We start from the raw sequence: 24,101 nt of genomic DNA, 5'->3' as shown, positions 1-24,101 counted from the left end.
CAGGGATTTTGTCCCTATTTAGCTTAGAGTAGAAGTGCCATGGTATACATGCCTGATGACTATTCTTATCTGTCAGGCTAATCTTATCATAATGATAGCACAATGAGTAAAAGGTTACATTTGGATGCAGGGGATTCCTGACTTTCCTCACCTTTCCTGGTCGCCTACTCAGTCCCTTATCACCCAATTTCCTGACAGTCTGAAGGTGCCCGCTTTCCTTATCTGCCCATGGACTCCCGATGTTTACAAGATGCATGACTTTTCTGTTACTTGGCCCCTGGATCCATTTCTCTGCTCCTACCTAAGCTGCATGCTGCAACATTTCTTGTGAGACTCCGGCCTCAATGACCTTCCCTGAGTTCCAAAGGGCAGAATCAAGGGAGTTGCTAATCAAGGGAGGAGCCATCAAGAAACCACTTGATTAAAGAGATCAGAGCAGCTCATCAAGATGAGATCACTTGAGAAAAGGTAGTGCGAGCCCTGCACATGCCCTAATCTTGTCAGAGACCCACCTTTGAGTCCCTGTTATAAAACCCTTCATTCAATCCTCCTGGATTGGCAGTCAAGGGGGAAAGGCAGCTGCAATGGACGTGTTCGTCATGGTCCGGCGCGGCAAGACCACCATCTTCACTGAGGCCAAGGAGTCGAGCACCGTGTTCGAGTTGAAGCGCGTCATTCAGGGTATCCTCAAGCGGCCACCGGATGAGCAGCGGCTGTACAAGGACTACCAGCTTCTGGACGACAGCAAGACTTTGGGCGAGTGTGGTTTCACCAGCCAAACGGCACTGCCTCAGGCCCCAGTGACCGTGGGGCTGGCCTTCAGGGAAGATGAGGCATTTGAAGACGTGTGCATCGAGCCCTTCCCCAGCCCACCCGAGCTGCCAGATGTAAGCAAGCCACGGGACTCGGGAAGCAGAGCAAATGGACAAGCTGTGCAGTAAGACTCCCACCTCAACTGCCCCACTCCCCCACTAAAAGAGGGTGGGGTGTCTTAAAATTTTTTCCTGGGTTGGGACTGTTAGGTAGTTAGAATAGGGAGAAAGAGTCCAAAATGGCAGTGGCTAAAAGACCTGGAAGGGAAAGCCCGCGAAAATAGAACAAAGGAAGGTCCGAGGACCTGAGTGAGAACCTCAGGTAAAACAAACAACACTCCTCCGATCCTAACTAGAATTATAATGACCCTGAGCACATCTGGAAAAGAGATCATCTTCTAATCTGTATAAAGGCAGGACTGAAAGCAGCCCAGCAAAAAGTAATCAGCTATGCCCGGGTCTCAGCAATAACTCAGGAGTCCAATGAGAACCCCAGTGCCTTTCTGGAAAGGCTAAAAGAGGCCCTCCAAAAGTTTTCCAATTTGGACTTAGACTCTTACGAAGGACAGGTGATTTTAAAAGACAAATTCCTGTCCCAATGTGCATCAGATATCAGAATTAAGTTACAACAGCTACAGCAGCAGGACTCTGCTGCCTCTCTAGATGAGATGATCCAGACAGCCACCAATACCTTTTATAACAGAGAACAGGAGAAGGAGGCCAAGGCCCAGGAGAGGGAGAGAAGGAAAGAGACAAGGCATGCCCAGATGCTGGCCGCCCTCCAGGGCAGCCCTATGGCACACCCTGAGACCTTAAATGACAAGGCATGAGGCAAATGCCTAATCTGTAGACAGGCGGGGCATTGGGCCAAAGAGTGTCCTAACTGTGACAAGTGTCCTAGAACAGCTTGCCACAAATGCCATCAACTGGGACATTGGGTGGCACTCTGCCCTTGGGACCCAGGAGCCTCAAGGTCAAGTGCCAAGCCTTCCCTCAGGATGGTTCAAGAGGACTGAAGCGGCCCGCTCCAGCCAGCCCGCCTGTCACAGATAACCATCATGGGGCTGGAGCCAAGGGTGCAACTGGATGTGGCAGGTAGGTCCAAGAATTTCTTGGTTGACACAGGGGCTACCTACTCTGTCTTGATCTCCTACTCCAGAGCCTTCTCCTCCCAAACCTGTACCATTTTGGGTGCTACAGGAAAAGCAACTACTAGAAGATTCACCAAGCACTTCTTTGTTGCTGGGATGGACAAGTATTTTCCCACCAGTTCCTGGTGGTCCCTGAGTGTCCTCCTCCCTTAATGGGAAGAGACATATTCACTAAACTGGGGACCACCCTTGTGATGGGAAGCTTTTCAGCCCCTAGGGCCCTACAGCTTCTGGTTACTACTGAGGAACCCATTACACCTCCAACAGAGAGAGAACAAAGACCATGGGAGGACAAAATTAACCCCCAGGTGTGGGACCAGGGGATTCCTGGACGAGCCCACCAAGCTGAACCGGTCATCATTGTCCTCCGAGATCCCACTCAGTTTCCTAACCGGAAACAATATCCTCTCAAAAGAGAGGCTCGGGAGGGACTACAGCCTTTAATAAATAAATTCCTTGCTTGTGGGCTATTGGTCCCCACCAGTTCGCCATGTAACACCCCAATCCTCTCAGTAAAGAAAAAGGATGGAACCTGGCGAATGGTTCAAGATCTCCGGATCATAAATGAAGCTGTAGTCCCCCTCCATCCCACAGTACCCAATCCCTATGTAATCTTGGGAGAAATTCCAGCCAGTGCCAAGTGGTTTACAGTCTTGGATCCCAAAGATGCATTTTTTTGCATACCACTGGATAAAGAATCCCAATATCCTTTTGCCTTTGAATGGGAGGCTCCAGGAGAAAAACACCAACAGATGACTTGGACAGTATTACCTCAGGGGTTCAGAGATAGCCCCCACCTGTTTGGACAGGCCCTTAGCCGGGATCTCCTAGATCTGGACCTGGGACCTAATGGGAAAATATTACAATATGTAGATGACCTACTAATCTGCTCTCCAGATGAGAAAAGTGCTCAACAACATGCAATTCAGGTTCTAAACTTTTTGGCAGAAAGGGGATATAAAGTCTCCCGTGCTAAGGCACAGATGGTCGAGACAAAGGTCACTTACCTGGGCGTTCAGATTACACATGGGTCCAGGAGGCTGTCCTCTGATCGGGTACAAGGAATCCTCCAGTTGCCCTCCCCCATGACTCGAAAACAATTGCGAGCTTTCCTGGGGCTAACTGGGTACTGTAGAATCTGGATACCCAACTATGGTCTAATTGCCCAGCCCTTATATGAAAGCTTAAAGGGATGAGATGGTTCAATCCCACTGATGTGGGGAACTCCTCAAAAGAAGGCAGAGGCTACACTAAAACAGGCCTTAACTCAGGCACCTGCCTTGAGGTTGCCAGATCCAAAAAAAGCATTCCAACTTTATGTCCATGAAAGAGAGGGTATAGCCTTGAGAGTGTTAACTCAAAGGTTGGGATCTGAGCCCCAGCCTGTAGCTTAGTTATCCAAGAGACTTGATCCAACCGCCCGAGGCTGGCCCCCCTGCCTTCGAAATCTTGCAGTTATTGCAATCATGATAGAAGACCTTTTGTTTATGTCAATGACCTCTTCCTAGATCCAGAGGTTCAGACCCTCCAGTCTTATACCATGGCCTTTGGGCAATTCCAACAGGATATATGCTTGTGGGGTATGAACCAGGACCCAACAGACTCTAAGGAGTCACCACTATAAGCTCCAGGGACTCATGTCCTAATTAAAGTCTGGAAAGATGGGTCCCCAAAGGCTCAACTCCAGCCCACATGGAAGGGCCGCTACCCTGTAATACTTTCTACCCCCACAGCAGTCAAGGTACCAGGACATGACTCCTGGATTCACTACTCACGAGTCAAGCCATGGAAGAAAACAGAAGAGGACACTCAATACACCTGTCAGCCCCTGGGAGATCTCAGATACCTATTCAGAACTACAAATGAGTGCCCTTCTAATAAACAACCCCAAAATCTGGTCCCTGGGGATAAGATTTCTCAAGACAGCTCTAAAGAGCCAACACAGCTTGGCAGAAATAATACTCCAAAACAGACAGGAGATAGTTCTTCTGATCTCTGAACAAGGAGAGACTTGAGCCATCCTGACGAGGTAAATTTAAAATTGGCTAATGCCCCTATTAGTCCTTGTTATGCCATACTGATGCTGCTGATGATTGCTCCATGTACTGTCAACTGTCTAACCTGTCTTGTCTCTGCCCAGGTCAAGCTACGACATGCAGCGCCAGTTCAACAAAGATAAAACCACAGCCAACCGCAGAAAACATCAGTCACCCTTAGATGGACACCGCTATAAGGACTCTGAGGCCTGAGACTAAGCAAGAGGGGGAGGCCCAATGCCCCTCGCCATCCCAGTTCAGCAGGAAGTAGCCAGAGAGACCTCAACGCCCCTATTCCCAAAGAATTGGGCTTTTCATCTCTTGAGGGGGGAATGTTAGGTAGTTAGAATAGGGAAAAAGAGTCCAAGATGGCGGTGGCTAAAAGACCTGGAAGGGAAAGCCCGCGAAAATAGATCAAAGGAACGTCCGAGGACCGGAGTGAAAACCTCAGGTAAAACAAACAACACTCCTGGCTGGCCCAATTTACATAAGACAGGCCCAGGGACAGAGAAACATATAAGAGGAGCCAAAGCTCTCTCTCTCTCTCTCTCTCTCTCTCTTCTGTCTCTCCCACACGATGGGGCGCTCTTCTCTTCCTGTCGAAGTGCCCTCACACCTCGAAGATGGATTTTCCTGCTATCATCTAAATAAATAGAGCTGTAACACTGAGCTGTAACAGTGATTTATTTAAGAGCTATAACACGGTCTGTCCTCCGAGAGCTGTGACCCCCCGAGGGGCTTTAATGTCTGTCACTCCAAATCTTTGTTGTGACGAGACAAAGAACCGAGGAGCATACACCCGCGTGACAGGACACATAGTTTTTCAAGGCAGAAGCCCTTTGCCTGGCAAAGTAATAAAGCTCTCCTTGTCTATTTCACCCAAAACTGAGATTCTCTTTGGCACTGGTGTACAGAGAAGCTGAACTTTCGGTAACAATGGTAGTTGCTGGAAATTGCCCTCCAGAATGTGTTAAGAACCTACCACCTAGGGCTTCCCTGGTGGTCTAGTGGTTAAGAATCCGCCTTGCAATGCAGGGGACAAGGGTTGCATCTCCGGTCCAGGAAGATCCCCCGTGCCTTGTGGCAACTAAGCCCGTGTGCCACAACTACTTAAGTCTGCACGCCTAGAGTTCAGGCTCGACAACAAGAGAAGCCACTGAAAGGAGCAGCCCATGCAATGCAGTGGAGAGTAGCCCCTGCCTGCAGCATCTAGAGAAAGCCTGAGTGCTGCAATGACAACCCAGCACAGCCAAATATAAATTAAAGAAACAGGCAAAAAACAAACCTCCCATCTAGAGTGTCAAGAAAAGCCATTCGATGGAGGCATCCTGAGACAAAGCCACCCACGGTGGGGAGAATTCGGGGGAAGCTAGGGCTGCTGGGTGGTGTTGGCCCCTGTCACGGCAGGAGTGGGGCTCTGGAGGCGCTACGAGAGTTGGGACCACGGTGCTGGAGAAGCCATCTGCTCTGCAAGAGCTGAGCACTAAGGAACCCACGCACACCGCAGGAGCCTGCTACAAGAGGACGCTAGAACTGTTACCACCAAAACGGCAGTTTCCTTGGTTCTTATCCCCAGAGAAAAGAATTTAATCAAGAGACAGAGCAGTTGGAAATAGCAAGAGTTGTATTAAGCAAAGCAGAAGTACACTCCAAACAGAGAGAGAAAATGAAGGAGAGCAGGCTGCCTGGAAACAAGAAGCCGCCTGCAACAGGGTCGGGTTGGTTTTTCAGAGTGGTGGCAAGTCCCTCTCTCTGTCCTGTGTTATTTGACTAAGTTGATTGGCAGGTTTAGGTTGTATGACTTTCCTCCTAGTGCACAGGCATTTACCCACAAGCACCCAAGTGTAACCCAAGTGGGCAGAGTGGGTGGGGCAAAATTCAAATGGTAATTTACTACACAAATACACAAATAATGAACCCCGGGCTACTTTGAGTCATCTTTTAGGTCTTGGTACATCTGTGCTGGCAGGTTTTATCTTGTTTGGTCCTGATAAGGCTGAAAACTTATCAGTCCTTGATCACAAAAAGGGAAGATCTCGAGGTGTGTTTTGATCACCAGTGTGGGGTAGGGGTAGGGAAGGCAGAGAGAAAGATGACCCTGTCCAGGATGGGGCAGGGACCAGCTCATGTCTGACTAACTACCTCACAAAAGGAGAAGGGAAACCCCTTCCTCCTGCAATTACTCTCCAGAGTTGACAAAAATTAACATTGTGCCAGCTGGTATAGAAAAAAATACTCAAGTGGTCCACCTCAATTTTTGCACAGCAAGCAATAAAGGGTGAATTTGGAGTCAAGAGGCAATAAATTGGAACCTGGCACAGACTCCATCTAGAAATCAACACAGCAAGGAAGGTTCTGAAAGAAGAAAAGCATATTCAAGTCTGTTGCCCATTTTTAACCAGTGTTGTTTTTTTGGTTCTTGTTGTTTTTCATATATTCTAGATATTAACCCCTTATCAGATATATGATTTGCAAATATTTTCCTCCATTCTGTAAGTTGCTTTTTCACAACTCCTGATAGTATTCTTTTTTAAAAAGTATTTATTTTTACTTGTTTGCACCAGGACTTAGTTGCAGCATGCAGAATCAAGTTTCCTGACCAGGGATTGTACACTGGCCCCTTGCATTGGGAGTGCAGAGTCTTAATCACTGGACCACCAGAGAAGTCCTGCCCATGTATTTACCTTTAATAGGAATTTTTATGTCTTCATATGACTACAAGTTACTGTCTAGCATCCTTTCATGTCAACCTGAAGGAATCCTTGTAGCATTTCTGGTAGGACAGGTCTAGCGGTAATGTGTGGGAGGGTGGTATGGGTGGGGGTTTGGACAAAGGTAGTCAAAAGATACAAACTTCCACCTATAAGACAAATAAATTCTAGGGATGTAACATACAATATGATTAATATAATTAACACTGTTGTGTATTATATACAAAAGAGAACAAATCCTAAGAGTTCTCACCATAAGGACAAAAAATGCTTTTCTATGTCTTTAATTTTGTGCCTATATGAGATGATACAGATGTTTACTAAACTTACTTGTGGTCATCATTTCATGATAGCGTGAAAGTGTTAGTCACTTAGTGGTGTTGATTCTTTGCAACCCCATGGACTGTAGCCCAGCAGATTCCTCTGTCCATGGGATTCTCCAGGCAAGAATACTGGAGCGGGTTGCCATTTTGTAAGTCAAATGATAATGCTGTAAACCTTATACAGTGCTCTACACTAACTATATATCAATAAAACTGGAAGAAAAATGTATATTAAGGTATATTCATGAGGGAAAGAATTCTAGCTAATAAATGTAGAAGAAATTATTGAATTAAAAAACTGCCATCTCACAGCACCTAATGAAATAATAACAAATGAACACAACAGCAAACAAAAAAAATGAACCATGGTTGAAACTATTAGATTGAAACTATTAATGTTGAACTATACAATTGCAGGGATAGGCTGTCACCACCTGAGCCCACTCATCACTAAAATTGGGGCAATGAGCTATTGTGGGTCTCCTGGTGTGATGCCAACACACATCACCTCCTAGGAAAGTGAATCTGTGCATAAACCCACCTCTAGAATCAACCTCAATTTTCAAGATATGGGAGAGAGAGGAACAAGTTAAATGACATGACAAGGAAGCAGATAAATCCACAAAGTGGGGCATTTACAGGACAGCTGACCCAGTTTTTGCAACAAGTCAAGGGAAAGGGCAGGGGCCTGCCCTATATAAGAAGTGACTTAAACACCATAACAAGCAAATTTCATCTGTAGATTTTTTTTATGTATTCCAAGTTGTATGTTGCCTATTGTTGTTTAGACATCAAAATTATGTAAGAAATAGGTCGAGTTTTTCAGAGCTGTGTATTGAGATGCATGCTTCCTAGGTGGCTCAGTGGTAAAGAATCCACCTGCCAAGCAGGAGACATGGGTTGGATCCCTGGGTCGAGAAGATTCCCTAGAGAAGGAAATGGTAGCCCACTTTAGTATTCTTGCCTGGGAAATCCCATGGACACAGGAGCCTGGCAGGCTACAGTCCATGTGGTTGCAAAAGTCTGACACAACTTAGTGACTAAACCACAACCACTGAGATGCACAGGGGTAAAATAACTTAAGATCTGTAGCAGAGCAAAACAGAGAGGGATAAAGCAAACCAGACAGGATCTTGATAATTGTTGAATCCCTGTAAGGGGTTATGAGAGTTCTTTGTTCTATTTTCACTTTTGAGAATGTCTGAATATTTTCATAAAAAATTCTAAAGAGATTTCTTTTTTTAAAAAAAGAGATAATGTGTGGGACAGTGGTATAGGGATAAACATTAGTTTCTCTCTTTCCCAGTAGCAGGTGTAAGACACGTGGGTGGAAGAGAAAATCCCCTGGGTGTTTTATTAAAAACACTCTCCTGGGACTTGCTCATTTAAGGAACTACCAAAATTGCCCTCAGAGCTCGGTATGTAGGCCACGCCCCACCAGGGACACGACTTTAGAGAGCAGGGGGAAAAAACTCAAATTGGCAACTTGGTCACAGACAGAAACTCAGCAAGATCAAATATATGAGGCCTTTTTATTTTTTTAAGTAGAGAATTATTTTCCATCTATTAAAAAGAAAAGTCCCTGGAGGGGGATGACTGCAATATTTGTGGGAAGAGAATTATCTGCACTAGTTAAAGCAAACGCAAACAAAGGCATTCTTGGCAATAATACCCTGAGAGCAGTGTTCAGGGAGGCAGTAATTAGGCAATTAGACCTGGGAGTCGCGCAGAGCCTCGGGTGCCGCTAGATGTTAATGACTCCTGCTCCGCCGTCCAGCAGCCCCCTGCGAGGAAGTAAGCCTGGCCTTTTCTCAGCGCAGAACACCCGGCCTGATTACTCTCGCCTCTGCTGCTCTCCGCGAGCATCCTTTCCCCCAATACCCGCGGGGCTGGCGGGTGGGACGCGGGGTGCGCGCGGCGCGCGCGGCTGCTCCCCGACTCTCGGCCCTCACCCCCGAACTGCCAGAGCATCAAGCTATCACACCAGCGTCCCCTGACCACAGTACTTGGGCACCGCGGATAATCCGAAATTGCCGCGCGGTTCCTGGCCTTGCACCAGGCAAGGTAACTTTCCCTTAATTGCTCGCTTAATACTTATTTTCTACTCATCAAACACATGGACTATGGAAAGGAAAAAGAACTAATGTATGTCCCTAGCAGCCAGAAATACTTTTAGCATTCTAATGCATTTCCTTTTCATCTAGGTGTGTTTTAAAAATACATTACTGGGGGACTTCCCTGCTGATCCAGTCGCTAAGACTTGGCGCTCCCAATGCAACGGAACGGTTCATCCCTGGTCAGGGGATTAGATCCCACATGCCGGCAACGAAGGTCAAAGAGCCCGGTGCAGACAAATGAACGAATCAATTAAAAAAAAAAAAAAAAAAACATTTCTGGGATACCAGAGATACTATTTCAGAACCCTATTTTTCATTTGCATCATTACTGCGCAAAGCTTCCCTTGTACCTCAGTGGTAAAGAATCTGCCTTCAATGCAGGAGACCCGGGTTCGATTGGGAGGATCCCCTGGAGAAGGAAATGGCAACCCATTCCAATATTCTTGCCTGGAAAATCCCATGGACAGAGAAGCCTGGGAGGCTACAGTCCATGGGGTCGCAAGAGTCCAACACGGTTTAGCGATTAAACCACCATCATTACTGCGCACTTAACTCATGTCGTCAAATAACCTGACAAAATGCTCACTGTTGCTCACCCCGAGGAATGCACAGCCCCCACACTACTGATAATTGGCTAGTTTCCCACTTTTGACCGACATAAACGAATCTTCGATCGGATTTGCCAAATACCCCTCTCCCACCGGGGGTGCACAGAACTGGATGGAGAAAAATGCCATGGTTCCCCGGACTGTAAGCAGCGCGGAGGCCTCATGCCGGATAGTATCCCAGCTCTGTGACGTCAGCCCTAGGCTCCACCCCCCTCTGGCGAAGCCAATCGAAGCGTGGGGCGTGGCCCTCCAGAAACGCGCGCGCCCGCCCGAGCGGGCGACCCGGCGCGATGGACCCGGCCGTTCCCACTGTCCAGCCTCGAGCCCAGCCACCGCCACCCGGCGTGTGGCCGCCGGTGGGCTCCGAGGAGGAGTTCTATGACTGCCCGGATTACTACTACCTGCGCGACTTCCCAGCCTGCGGGGCCGGTCGCATTAAGGGCCGGACGCGGCGCGAGCGAGAACGGCGTACCAACTGGCTGGTGCCCGGCGGCCACGAGCGCAAGATCGCGCAGAAGCTCCTGAACAGCCAGCGCAAGCGTCGCCAGCGCCAGCTGCAGCCCCGGCCGCGCACCCGTCTCACCTGAGCGCCGGTGCGTGCGGGCAGCCAGTGGCCCGAGCCCCGGGGACCCGCGCGATCGCCCAGGCGGCGCTCCGATCCGTCCCCTGCGACTCGACCCGGCACAGTCGCCCCCTTCTGAGGCTTCCCTGCGTAGCCAAGTCATTAGCTGGGTGGGCCCCCTAAACTCCCAGCTTCTCTCCCGGCTGCGGTTGGAATAGTGTAAAATTATATTTTGGAAATTTGTAGTTGGGTAGACGGGGCTAGGAAACGCAGAAAACATCTTCCTAAAAATACAGGGAAGGGATTTAACTGCAGTGTTAATGCACGGACTAAAGAGAATAATTGAATTTTGTTTTTTGTCTGGTTTTCTACAGGATATCCATACCCGAAGGACCTAAGTATTTTCTCTGACTCCACCTGTAATTGTGGTCCTAAGGGGAACAGTCCATGTTGGTCAGCAGAACTTCTTTTCAACATCGCTTAAGTTTACTGCTTCAGTGTCTTCCTTACTGATTGTTAAGTAACATTCAAGTGGGTATGCCTGCTTAGGGTTTAGGGTTTTTCATTAAAAGAGAGCAGCAAGAATGGCATTTTAAGTCTTCTGGTGTTTTTTGGTTAAGTTGTTGTGGTAATTTGTTTCAAGCCCACAAATATTTGTTCTTAAGTGTAAAGAAGTGACAGAGATGAATACAGGCAGAACAAAGATAGGAATCTGTATAAGACTTTAACTCAAATGTCATCTAGGACTGTGTACCCTTAATATTTGTTTGTCAGAATAGGAGTATTTTAAATTTAAATGGTGTATGCTAGGTTCTCTGCACTACTGGCCCACAACAATCCTTTGAAGTGAATGCTATCTCCATTTTACAGGGGATTCTGAGGCATAGAATTCAAGTCACTTTCCAGAGGCCATACAAGTTAGAAGACAAGACATAACAGATACTCAAAAACATCCACTCTTCCCACCACCACCATTTTCATCAACTGTAGACATCCTTTTGTGGCTCAGAACCACCCACAAATTCCATGTCCAAGAATTAGTTTAAAGATTATGCAGAGTATGGCAGGGTCCCTTTCCTGTCTCTTCAGTCTGCATTCTGTCAGGCCTTTGCACCCAGTGGTGAGTCCCTGGTTAGGAAAGAAGGGTGGTGTTCTGGAATGATCAATCTGAATTTTAATCCTAGCGATGACTGTTCATCAACCTGGCATTCAGCAGACTTTGAGTGGTAACTACTTTCAACTTCTGCCAAGCTTCAGGTTTCACATTTGTAAAATGGGAATAATACTGGGTTACCCTGCCAAACTGATTATTGATAAAGTATATAAAATATCTAGGACACTTAAGGACTTGGCACATAATTGGTGCTCAATAAATGGGAATTATTTTTAAGTTTACAGAACATGATCCCTCCTCTTTATCCTCTCTTGTCAGGAAGCCTTAAGTTCTTTCACTCACTTCATTAATTCTTTTAAAATGTCTCCAAAATTCAGGCAGTGTGGTAGGAGTCCTCCTGGCTTTGGAGTAAAATGCCTGTATGGACTTGGGCAAGTTGTTTAACTCTATACATCTGTATCCTTACCTGTAAGTTAGGAATGATACAGTACTTATTTCAAGAGTTCTTGTGAAGCATAAATGAAATAATGCATATAAGGCTGCCTGATATATAATAGGCAAGTAGCTACTAATAATGTTCCCATCACCACTGTCTTATTTAGCATTCAGGATTTTTTTCCCTTACCCTTAGTCTCCCTCTGCTACATCACAGAGGTAGCCAGATTAATCTTCCTGAAGATCATTTTAATCATATAAAAACCCTCAATGACTGCTGTAACCTTGTAGGTTAAAAAGCTTAGATGCCTTATATTGTGCTGGAAATCATCTATTGGATTTTCTTAAATTTGTTTCTCACAACTTCCAAAAACACACTGGTTCTTGACACAGGTCTTCTGTCCTCTAAATTCACCATATTCAATTCTTCCTCTTCATTTAAATCTGTGCTATCCTACTCAGGGTGCCTTTAATCAATTTTAATTTTTCTAAAACTAGTGTCAGCTATACTTAAAAGTGCCACTTTCTCCCTGAAGCCATCATTCACACTGAATATCTATTCCCTTAAAATGCTTTCAGTTCAGTTCAGTCACTCAGTCGTGTCCAACTCTTTGTGACCCCATGGACTGCAGTACTCCAGGCCTCCCTGTCCATCACCAACTCCCGGAGTTTACTCAAACTCATGTCCATCGAGTCGATGATGCCAGCCAGTCATCTCACCCTCTGTCATCCCCTTCTCCTCCTGCCCCCAATCCCTCCCAGCATCAGGGTCTTTTCCAATGAGTCAATTCTTCGCATGAGATGGCCAAGTATTGGAGTTTCAGCTTCAGCATCAGTCCTTCCAATGAACACCGAGGCCTGATCTCCTTTAGGATGGATTGGTTGGATCTCCCTGCAGTCCAAGGGACTCTCAAGAGTCTTCTCCAACACCACAGTTCAAAAGCATCAATTTTTCAGTGCTCAGCTTTCTTCACAGTCCAACTCTCACATCCACACATGACCACTGGAAAAACCATAGCCTTGACTAGACAGACCTTTGTTGGCAAAATAACGTCTCTGCTTTTTCATATGCTATCTAGGTTGGTCATAACTTTCCTTCCAAGGAGTAAGCATCTTTTAATTTCATGGTTGCAATCACCACCTGCAGTGATTTTGGAGCCCAAAAAAATAAAGTCTGACACTGTTTCCACTGTTTCCCCATCTATTTCCCGTGAAGTGATGGGATGAGATGCCATGATCTTAGTTTTCTGAATGTTGAACTTTAAGCCAACTTTTTCACTCTCCTCCTTCACTTTCATCAAGAGGCTTTTTAGTTCCTCTTCACTTTCTGCCATAAGGGTGGTGTCATCTGCATATCTGAGGTTATTGATATTCCTCCTGGCAATCTTGATTCCAGCTTGCACTTCTTCCAGCCCAGCATTTAGAACTTCATATGAACAACACAACAACTTGTTTTATAGTATTTTGTACTTTTAGATCATTAGTTAAATTCATTCATTCATTTTTGTCTGGTATGTGCAAGGCTCTATAAACATATACATATGTCTTAGTTATCCAAACACAAAACTACATTTACAGTGTATGGACTTCCCAGGTGGTGCAGTGGTAAAGAATCGACATGCCAATGCAGGAGACACAGGTTCGATTCCTGGGTCAGGAAGAACCCCTGGAGCAGGAAATGGTAACCCACCCCAGTATTCTTGCCTGGGAAATCCCATGGACAGAGAAGCCTGGTGAGCCACAGTCCATGGGGTCACAAAGAGTGTTAATCAACTGAGCAACTGAGTACAAAGTGTATGGACCTTAATGTCTTAAAACATCTCAGTTCCTCACAATTTCTGCTGTAAAGTACAGCATACCCAGATAGACATCAGCTATGTTAAAGCAACCTGTAAAGTGTTCTAACTAGATTTTGCTCATTTTAGATAGTAGAGCTTTTAAAATTCAGATATGGTCACTGTAGAAATTACATGTATTGGTTATGTATTGCTGTGTAACAAATTACTATCTTAGCTTCTGTGGGTCAAGAATTTGGGAGCAGCTTAGTTGGGTAGTCCTAGCTCAGTGTCTCTCACGAGGTTGGAGAAGAATTTAATTTGAGTCTACCTTTTGAAAGGAGTGTCAAGGAATTTGAGGACATGTTTTAAACCACCAGACTAGGTTTATTCATTGTGTGTTCACTGTAGACAAACTGGAAAATAGAGACAGGCCGAAAAAAAAAAAAAAAAAAGAAGGAAGCAGAGAAAGCAGTATCCAATGGATAACATCACTACTTGGCTGTATATAATTCCAGTTTTTAAAATACATATGAACTTTCTCAAAATACATACTGTATATACTATTTTATAATCTGCTCTTTCACTTAATATTGTGTGAAGACAATTCTCATGTCAGATATTCTTCTATAACATTTTAAATAGATGTCTAACATTTCATCATATGTAGGTACTAGAACTTATTTAACTAATTCTAAATACATTGCAAGACACTTAGGGTATTTCAGGTTTTCCCTATTTTATACATTTTCTTAAACCAACATCCTTATGGCTAATTTCTTTCACATTCACAACTTTTGAAAATTCCTAGGTATGGAATTTATGGAGCAAAGTCTGCAGTTTTAAAGCTTCTGATAATTTACCTTAGCCTTCAGGATTTTTTCCCCTTACCTTTTGTCTCCCTCTGCAATTTTTAACTGCAATCATCGAGTCCACTCAGCCAAATGCCTGTATCAAATATCTGTAACAATGTCTGCAAGAGTTCTTTGCTCAAATTTTGATTACTGTTTAACTGAATTTGTGCCACTGCCTCAAGGCAACCAGTGTTATCAGCTAAAGATATTTTACACACACACAGTATGGTCTTTTCTCTCCATTTCACACAAATATAGCACCTTGCACTCAATTCTGCCATTTGCTTTTTTTCTCTTGACAGTTTATCTTGTAAATAATTTCATATCAATATACAGAAAAACTTTTTTTGTAGCTTCATATATAGCTTTATGATTTTTCAGTAGTCACGTATGGATGTGACAGTTGGACTATAAAGAAAGCTCAGTGCTGAATTGATGCTTTTGAACTGTGGTGTAGAAGACTTTTGAGAGTCCCTTGGACTGCAAGGAGATCCAACCAATCCATCCCAAAGGACATCAGTCCCGAATGTTCATTGGAAGGATTGATGTTGAAGCTGAAACTCCAATATTTTGGCCACATGATGCAAAGAGCTGACTCGTTTGAAAAGACCCTGATGCTGGGAAAGACTGAAGGCAGGAGGAGAAGGGGACGACAGAGGATGAGATGGTTGGATGGCATCACCGGCTCAATGGACATGAGTTTGAGTAAACTCCGGGAGCTGGTGATGGACAGGGAGGCAAGGCCTTCTGCAGTCCATGGGGCCGCAGAGTCAGACATGACTGCGCGATTGAACTGAACTGATATTGTGTGTGCCATAATTTTTTTAACCTGTATTCTACTGACAGAGACTTAGACTTTTTACTCTTTTACTATCACAAAATAGCCTTGTACAAACATTTAACTTTCCTTAATTTAGGAATGAATGACTTAGCAAGGTAAATTAAAACTGTCTCTGTTCTGGTTTGCATGCCTGCCTGTCCAAAGCTCTCCTCAGTCTAAGCTCTTCTGGTCCCAGAATGTCCTTTATAAATAAGGTTCCTAAAGCAATTATCCTTCAATTAAAAATAAGTATATAAATAAGGTTCCTTTCTCCCATCTCTTTTTATGAATTATCCAAAGGGAAATACAAAGGCTTACCGTTTACAGTTTTCATTTCTTTAAGAAATTCTGTGAAAATAAAACTTTTTCACAAATTTTTTTGCATTATTTACCCCTCAGTTCCACAAACATTCTGCTGTTGCCAGAAAGGCTGCTTTAAACTCTGTCACCTCTGGTGAAAGGGGGAAATTTCTGACTGACATCCAAGCAGAAATGAAGGTTCTACCTCTGCTTTCTCTCCTCCATAAAACCCATCCCATGTCCAAGGACTTTTCCACGAAGCCCCCATGAAATGCCATTAGTTTACTTGTCCCCTACTGCAGAGGCACTAAAATATATGGTTAAAAGAATTTTCCACCAAGTATCACTGAAGCACAGATCCTTGGGGCCTTTGCAATTGCTGTTCTCACTGTGAGGAATGCTCTTACCCTTGAGGAGGAATGCTCTTACCCTTGAGGAGGCTTGCCTCCCCACTTCCTTAAGGACTCCGTTCAAATACTGACCCTTCAAAAAAAGAACTCCTGCCCTCTCCGACCCCTAACTCTCTACACCTGGCTTATCCTGCTTTTGCTTCCTATCACCACCATCTAATTAATATAGGTGTTTGTGTTGTAGGAAGGGGGACCCCCTTCCAGGGCCCAAAGTTGGGCTCTTGTCTAACACTCGGAAAAGAATTGTCCGAGGAGACACGTGCTGACAAAGCAAGAGATTTTATTGGGAAAGGGCACCCGAGTGGAGAGCAGTAGGTAAGGGAACCCAGGAGAACTGCTCTGCCGCGTGGCTCGCAGTCTTGGGTTTTATGGTGATGGGATTAGTTTCCGGGTGGTCTTTGGCCAATCATTCTAATTCAGAGTCTTTCCTGGTGGCGCACGCATCGCTCAGCCAAGATGGATGCTAGCAGGAGGGATTCTGGGAAGTGGACGGACAGGTAGTGTCTCCTCTCGATCTTTCCCGAACTCTTCCGGCTGGTGGTGGCCTATTAGTTCCGTATTCCTTATCAGGATCTCCTGCCATAAAACAACTCATGCAAATGGTTACTATGGTACCTGACCAGGGTGGGCGGTTTCAATCAGTGTGCTTCCCCTAACATTTGTATCTCGCCTCTATGAATTTAAACTCCACGAAGGTGGTCTTGTTTCCTGCTCTATCTTCAGAACCTAGCTAGCACTTGGGAGATCATTCAGAACACCTTATTTCATTATCAGTGAACGAATATCATTCCAATTACGGGCACAAGTTCTATAATACACATGAAGGGGTTCGGAAATGTGTGAAATACATAAAAGTAAGGCATTATTACTGCCTGAATCTAACTTTTGTTTACTGGATGAACAGACAAAACCCAAGTAGAACCAACTCGGCTCTGTCGATCCCTAAAATTGTCCGTTTTCTTCATTTCAGTTCTTATTATGTGCCCACACTGTGCCTCAAAAAATATTTACTCAAATGAGGAACTCAATGGTGAGAAAGGTTAAGTAACTGACCCAAGGTCCAGGGACAACCACGCCTGAGGTCTGACTCACTCTCTCAAGGTTGGAGCTGACCTACCACATTAATAAGAAAACGTTTGAAGGTAGAAGCGACGGTCCTTGTGCCCTAGGAAACGGTTCTGACTCGCGCTAGGCTCGGACAAAGTTTCCACACCCACGTCTATCTCCGGTTTTCTACAGTCCGGCCGCCGAGCTTCTGACGTCAACTGAGTGCGACGAGGCGCCGCCGTGACACCCTGCTCTTCCTGTGACCTTCAGACCCGCGGAGACGTCGGAAAACGGAAGGCCTGTGCGCTGATTGGCCGCGCGCTAAGACCAGCCCCGCCTCCCAACTTCCGCTGTCGCTCTTCGCAGAATCCGCCGGGGTCTCTGAGTGTCCCGCTTGTCTACGTCGCTTAGGAGTGCAGTCAAGATGCCTCGTGGAAGCCGAAGCCGCACTTCCCGCGTGGCCCCTCCTGCCAGGTGAGACTACCGCGGGGATGGGGTCCTGCCGGTGCCGTGACACAGAGGGATGCTGTGCTTTGCCTCGGGACGGCGGGGCGTCTACGGGCGGGGGCGTCCGAAGGCTGGGGCGGCGTGGGCCTTTCTCCGGTCGCCGCAAACTGGTTATGAGGCTTTGGGTAGCTTTCCCTTTAGTGCAAACTTCCTAATTTCGAATGTCCATGAGTTATTTCTTAACATATTTTAGAGTCCATTTTATGTTAAAACATGCCAGTTCTAGAAAGTGGATATTTGTAAGTGTAATCTGGCTGAAACGTCAAAAATAGCAACAACAACAATAAGGAAAAAAAAAATTAGAAGAAAGATGGTATAAACAGGAAAATGATCGTATCTCAGTTCAAGTAAATAACCTTTGAGCACCTTCCATAAGCAGCGTTCCGAGGGCTCAGCCCAGTATACAGTGCCTAAAGTCTCACGTGTGCATGACATTTCCGATTCATAAAATATTTGTAAAATATACTGTCAGTTGCACCTCCTGATAGCCTCAAAAGGTAGGTGTTTTCCTGTTACAGGAACAAGGAAACTAGAGAAGCAGAATAAGGGACTTGTCCAAGGTCATGCAGAGGTAGGAGATAGATGGGCCCCTGGGCCAGGCAGCTGGTATTTGTCAAGTGGAGTAAAACTGAAGCTTTGTTCTCGCCCTGATACTAAGGACAAAGCTAGTGGCAGAAGCTGAACTCTGCTGAAATGAAGAGATAAGGTGTCCTCTCCTGAGGTCAAGGAAAACTTTCCTCTCTGCACATGGGCAGAAAGGCTCCGTGGGGGTCAGAAAGAGAGGGTGTGCCACTCCGTGATAAGTGTGGAATGTACCACAGGCCTCCACAATGGGATCCATCTTAGCAAAAAGTTGCAGGCACATCTTGGGGAGGGTTCTAGGAATAGTCACTGTGTGAAAAACAGACAATTGGCCAAATGTAAACAAAGACCCTGAAGGACTGTCCTGTGTAAGTGATTTAAATCACCTCTCTACTGAGTGTGTCATTCAGGATCCTGGAACTCCTCTCTGGGTGTGTATTTCTGCCTAGTTTCTGACTTAAGTTAAACTATATACCTGTTTTTATAGTTTTTGCCTCTTGGAAACATTTTTGCTTTTAAACAGGACGTGAGCCAGGAACTCTGCATCTAGCCTCCAGCCCCTGGTGGTCTCAGTTCAATTCAGTCTCTCAGTCGTGTCCGACTCTTTGCGACCCCATGGACTGCAGCACGCCAGGCCTCCCTGTCCATCATCAACTCCCGGAGTTTACTCAGACTCATGTCCATTCATTCGGTGATGCCATCCAACCATCTCATCCTCTGTTGTCCCTTTCTCCTCCCACCTTCAATCTTTCCCAACATCAGGGTCTTTTCAAATGAGTTGGTTCTCATTTGGCCATCAGTTTTGGCCAAAGTATTGGAGTTTCAGCTTCAACATGAGTTCTTCCAATGAACATTCAGGACTGATTTCCTTTAGGATGGACTGGTTGGATCTCCTTGCAGTCCAAGGGACTCTCAAGAGTCTTCTGGTGGTCTAGTGATTAGGATTCCTGATTTTCATCCTGGACATGAAAATTCATTCCTGATTACCCTGGACAGGGAGCTAAGATCTCTCTTCAGGACCACTCACTGCTCTCCTCTATGTTTGGAGAAGCCAGGTCTCAGAGTTTTCTGGTGACATCTTCAAAACGTTTAGCACAGTACCACATTGCTTCTCTAGACTAAGGTGAATTGTGTTCAAACAGTGTGTTAGTAGTGTAGAGAAGGAGTTCAGTAATGGAAAGATGCTACTATCCAAAGGAGAGGAAACCACATTTTTTGTGAAGTTAGACCAGATACTGGATACCACCTGATCGGAAGTCATAAACTTTTGACCTAGCCTTAACTGAGGGAAAAGCACTCAAGGAAACAATCTAAAAAATGGACAGAGAGTATAATCTATGTGAAAGATTTTTAGAGCGGTACTGGACATATTGGGTGGTGGTTTAGTCGCTAAGTTGTGTCCCATTCTTTCGACCCCGTGGACTGTTGGCCTGCCAGGCTCCTCTGTCCGTGGGATTCTCCAAGCAAGAAGACTGGAGTAGGTTGCCACTGGATATTTTAGTAAAATTTTAAAGATATCCAGATGTATAACAGTCCAGGCAAGTCAGTTCCACTTGCTGGGTTTCAGTTTTCTAATCTGTGAAATGAAGGAATTGGACTAAGTTTATTTCCGTAGATGACTGTCCATCTACACTCAGTTGTTACCTCCCTTGAGGGTCCTAAAATTGCAACATCCCAGAACATGCTGCCCTCCCTCTCTTAATATTTTTTCTTAACATTCACTTGATCCCTCAGTGTCAGCTCCATAAAGGCAGGTTTTGTCTCATGAACAGTTATGAAGTTTTGGGATAACTGTGTTCTTAAAGATGCTATAGACTTTGTGAATACATGGAGATGGTTGCAAAAAAGCAGGGAAGAGAAGTTTATACTCAGTGATTACAACCTTAATAAAAGGTTCAAGAGAGGAAATGATGTAAATAGCTTAGGGAATTATGTTCTGTGAAGTTTTCTTGTATGTATATCGTATTTGTGTTTGATCATTTAAAACCCTGAGGTTTATTTTAATATACAAAGGTTGTTTGTTTAAGTTGACAGTTTCCAAACCTGGCTGGGAATGGGAACTTACTACTTTTTGTTCCTTTCTTTCACAGCCGCGCGCCTCAGATGAGAGCAGCGCCCAGGCCAGCGCCCGCAGCTCAGCCACCAGCAGTGGCTCCACCATCTGCTGTTGGCTCCCCTGCTGCTGCTCCCCGGCAGCCAGGTCTGATGGCGCAGATGGCAACCACCGCTGCTGGCGTGGCTGTGGGCTCTGCCGTCGGCCACACTCTGGGTCACGCCATCACTGGGGGCTTCAGTGGAGGAGGCAGTGCTGAACCCTCAAGGCCTGACATCACTTACCAGGTAAGACTTGGGGCAGCATTCCCTTTGGTGGTGTATTTTATGAGAAAACCTAGTTGTTTGTAGGTTCCTTATGTCTTGGCACTGTCTCCACATGTGGAAAATGGTTTATCAAGAGCCACATTTGGGAGAAGGAAATGGCAACCCACTCCAGTATTCTTGCCTGGAGAATCCCATGGACAGAGGAACCTGGAGGTCTACAGTCCATGGGGTCGCAAATAAAAAAATAAAAATAAAAAAAATAAAAAAATAAAAGAGCCACGTTTGGCAGTTGAGTTAGTACCTTCCTTAGGCCAGTATTAGAGAATCTTGTACACAAGGTATTTCTCCCCAAGGCATAGAATTGTAGCAGTTCATCCTGATGCACTGTCAGGCAGCCCCTTCCCCCTTATTTTGAATGTTCTGGGGAGTTCCCTGGTCCAGTGGTTAAGACTTAGTTGTTTCACAGCCATGGGCCCTGGTTCAGTCCCTGATTGGGGAACTAAGATCCCACAAGCCAGGTGGCCTGACATAAATGAATGAATGAATATAAATATATATATTTATTTTCCTGGTCACTCTTAACTCATCCAGTCTCAATCTTAGTTAAGTGTTCAGAAATCTTTTTTGTGACGCTTATGCTCTCTGATATCTTTCCTAATACTTGCCACTGCCCTTATTTCTGACATGTGAATTTTCTCCTCTAGGGAGGGTGGGCATATACTTTGTTGTATTTCTAGTGTACCTAAAGCTCGCGTTCCTCTGTTTTTCTGTAGTAATCCCATTTTTTTCCTTGATGAAACGTCACTGAACCGTTGATCTTTTGATGCCCAAATAACCACTTTAAACTGCGTCTTTGTTCGTGAGTCTTTCTGACTACAACTGGAATTTTTGTTACAGCTCATTTCTTTCTGCCTTTAAATTTCTTCATGTTCCGTGTTAAGAGATAGGAACTTTAATTTGAGTCTGGTTCTAGTTCTGTATCCCCAGTTAACCTCAGAGTGGCTGTTTCTCTTGGTCTGGGTGTAGGTCTGATTTCCTTCCTTAATAGTCCTAAACGTTGCAGGAGCCTCAGGGAGCCCAGCCGGCACAGCTGCAGCAGAACGGCCCCTGCTTCTACGAGGTGAAGCAGTTCCTGGAGTGTGCCCAGAGCCAGGGTGACCTTAAACTCTGCGAGGGTTTCAGCGAGGTGCTGAAGCAGTGCAGATTGGCCAACGGTAGGTGACCTCTCAATTCATGATTGAACTTGGATCTGTTTCATACACTGAATGGTACTCCTGGCCCCTGTAACACTTAGGGAGTCTGTGTTTGATAAACTAAACTGACAAATTGGAGGAGATTTTGTTTACTCTAAAAATAATCCAGCTCTTCTAACAAGGAGCTGGTCCAGAGACCTCTAGTCATTATCTTACCTTTTGCCAGTTATGTTCTTAGTCTCATTCTTCCTTAAGCAGGTATAGATCAGTGTGCCAAGATCTTACTGTGGCTATTGCATAGCCTCAGTGCTGATTTCACCAGAGTCCAGAAATGTGCACAAGATTTGATGGAGCATTGTCAGTCTACACACCCCCTTCAAGAGAGACAAGTTTATTAGATCCCCCTGAGGGACTTTGAGCTTTAGGCTCTTTGGAATATTGGCAGTCAACTTATTCTCTCTCTTGCTTTTTTTTTTTTTTTTTGATAATTTCCTCCTATCAACCTAGGAATTCACCATCTATTAAAAATGCTTGTTTTCATTTTACTGCCTTTATTTATGGCAGTAAATATGGCAGAAGTTAATTTTTTCAGGTGGTTGAACTGTGGAATTAAGAGATTGCATGGCCAAGTTTTATCAGAAGTCTATGGTGAAGCTCCATCTAATACCAAAGTGACTAAACTTCTGCTTCAGAACTCTGTGCCCAGAAGTACATATACCCTCTCTTTTTCAGTTGTGACAAGTGTAGAGTTGAAGTTTGGTTGGTGGCAAGATGCCCAGGGCTCCCCTGGTAGCTCAGTTGGTAAAGAATCCTCCTGCAATGCAGGAGACCCTGGTTCTATTACTGGGTTGGGAGGATCCACTGGAGAAGGGATGGGCTACCCACTCCAGTATTCTTGGGCTTCCCTGGTGGCTCAGCTGTTAAAGAATCCTCCTGCAATGCAGGAGACCTGGGTTCAATCCCTGGGTTGGGAAAATCCCCTGGAGAAGGGAATGACTACTGACTCCCGTATTCTAGCCTGGAGAATTCCATGGACTGTGTAGTCCATAGGGTCACAAAGAGTCGGACACAACTGAGCGACTTTCACTTCACTTCAAGATACCTTAAACAGTTTTTTATGAAAGAAACTAATAACCTTGGCTTCCATCCCTCCTTCATCATTTGGAGGACTTCTGCTTTGTTGAGAACATGTAGCTAGTGCTCTTCTAACGCTAGTGCTTTTCTGTTTGCAGGATTAGCTTAATCAAGAAGTTCCAGTTGAAGACATGAAAAATCACCTCTCGTGACCATGTTGATTTAGCATTTAAAATATAATTAGTAGTGAAGATGTGAACTGTGAGACCACCCGTTAAACCTCTCCTTAATCATTAGTAGCTTTTGTTCTTCACCATTGTAGTGGAAGAGGGTGTTGTCACTATATAGAAGTTCATTGAGATGGTATTGAGTTTGGGACTGGGCAGAAGAGGTGGTTGTGGCCTCTTAAGCGTGCTTTTCTGATGTTATTGTTTGTGATTTAATTAGAATAAAGTGATTTTCTTTCTAGTCACTTTTCTTTCTTTCTTAAGTAGAAGGTTATAAATCACATATGCTGAACAAAATGGATTTTGCAGGAAAACACAGCTGTCTCTACATGCATATAGCTTATAGTCTCTGGGTGTTACAGCAGTGGCCACATTGTTGCTCCCCAGCAAATGTGCTGCTCCTTAAGCAGGTTCCAGGTGCAGTACTGTCCTAAATCAGGAGAGTGATAAAGGAAACATGGGAGCAGAGCCATTATACGTGCGGTCTCCATGTGGCCAGGTCAGCAGTACCTATCACTGTCACCCTGGAACATCCAGTTAATTGGTTGGAGATGAAAAATCATTCCCTTAATGCAGGTGGTTCCCCTGCCAGTGCTTTCACTCTACTTAAGGCATTAAGGGGCCTTCCCTGGTGATCCAGTGGTTAAGAATCTGCCTTGCAATGCAGGGGTTGTGGGTTCCATCCCTGGTCGGGGGACTGAGATCCCACATGCCACAAGGCAGCTAAGCCTGTGTGCCGCAGCTAGAGAGTCCATGTGCTTCGATGAAAAATCCCATGTGCTGCAACTAAGACTTGACATAGCCAAATAAAAAAAATTTTTTTTAATTCATTCTATTTACGGCATGGCATGTTGCTCTTCCTGAAAGATTTAAGCTGCCTACTCCATGTTATCTTAAGGAGATGGACTCCATTTAGTGTGCATCTTTTTTTTTTTTTTTTAATGAATCCAGCTCTATCCTTCACCACTCAAAATTTCATTTGCAAAAAAAAAAAAAAAATTTCATTTGCTTCTGGGAGTTGACCTCAAGTCTACATGGTCTGCAGTTTTCTGACTTTCAAATATACCTCTCAGAGCTCCCATTATCTGATTTTTTATTTTCCTCTCTGTTACCATGAGGTGAGT

General features: G+C 45.0%; 3 protein-coding genes across 3 annotated transcripts; all 3 read left to right on the top strand.

The window, feature by feature from the left end:
* The first annotated feature begins 584 nt into the window (after positions 1-584).
* Positions 585-4,522, top strand: LOC133064071 (elongin-B-like). Its single transcript, XM_061154023.1, has 2 exons — positions 585-937; positions 4,104-4,522. Exons 1-2 carry the CDS (start codon positions 585-587, stop codon positions 4,210-4,212), a joined length of 462 nt encoding a protein of 153 aa, XP_061010006.1. The 3' UTR covers positions 4,213-4,522.
* A 5,498-nt stretch (positions 4,523-10,020) lies between these two features.
* Positions 10,021-10,910, top strand: NUPR2 (nuclear protein 2, transcriptional regulator). The gene is made up of 2 exons (XM_061154022.1): positions 10,021-10,351; positions 10,695-10,910. Exon 1 carries the CDS (start codon positions 10,049-10,051, stop codon positions 10,343-10,345), a length of 297 nt encoding a protein of 98 aa, XP_061010005.1. The 5' UTR covers positions 10,021-10,048; the 3' UTR covers positions 10,346-10,351; positions 10,695-10,910.
* A 6,479-nt stretch (positions 10,911-17,389) lies between these two features.
* Positions 17,390-23,218, top strand: CHCHD2 (coiled-coil-helix-coiled-coil-helix domain containing 2). Its single transcript, XM_061153337.1, has 4 exons — positions 17,390-17,549; positions 20,255-20,504; positions 21,547-21,697; positions 22,909-23,218. Exons 1-4 carry the CDS (start codon positions 17,500-17,502, stop codon positions 22,917-22,919), a joined length of 462 nt encoding a protein of 153 aa, XP_061009320.1. The 5' UTR covers positions 17,390-17,499; the 3' UTR covers positions 22,920-23,218.
* Positions 23,219-24,101: the final 883 nt, after the last annotated feature.

The sequence above is a fragment of the Dama dama genome, chromosome 10, assembly GCF_033118175.1.
Source record: "Dama dama isolate Ldn47 chromosome 10, ASM3311817v1, whole genome shotgun sequence".
Lineage (NCBI taxonomy): Eukaryota > Metazoa > Chordata > Mammalia > Artiodactyla > Cervidae > Dama > Dama dama.
This window is presented reverse-complemented; position numbering and strand designations above follow the sequence as displayed.

Bases quoted from the DNA above. Each gene is read 5' to 3' on its own strand.
- LOC133064071 (XM_061154023.1), top strand. From the start codon at position 585: ATGGACGTGTTCGTCATGGTCCGGCGCGGCAAGACCACCATCTTCACT. The intron at 938-4,103 runs GTAAGACTCCCA...GTCTCTGCCCAG, and splicing joins GCAAATGGACAAGCTGTGCA to GTCAAGCTACGACATGCAGC.
- NUPR2 (XM_061154022.1), top strand. From the start codon at position 10,049: ATGGACCCGGCCGTTCCCACTGTCCAGCCTCGAGCCCAGCCACCGCCA.
- CHCHD2 (XM_061153337.1), top strand. From the start codon at position 17,500: ATGCCTCGTGGAAGCCGAAGCCGCACTTCCCGCGTGGCCCCTCCTGCC. The intron at 17,550-20,254 runs GTGAGACTACCG...TTTCTTTCACAG, and splicing joins CGCGTGGCCCCTCCTGCCAG to CCGCGCGCCTCAGATGAGAG. The intron at 20,505-21,546 runs GTAAGACTTGGG...TAAACGTTGCAG, and splicing joins GGCCTGACATCACTTACCAG to GAGCCTCAGGGAGCCCAGCC.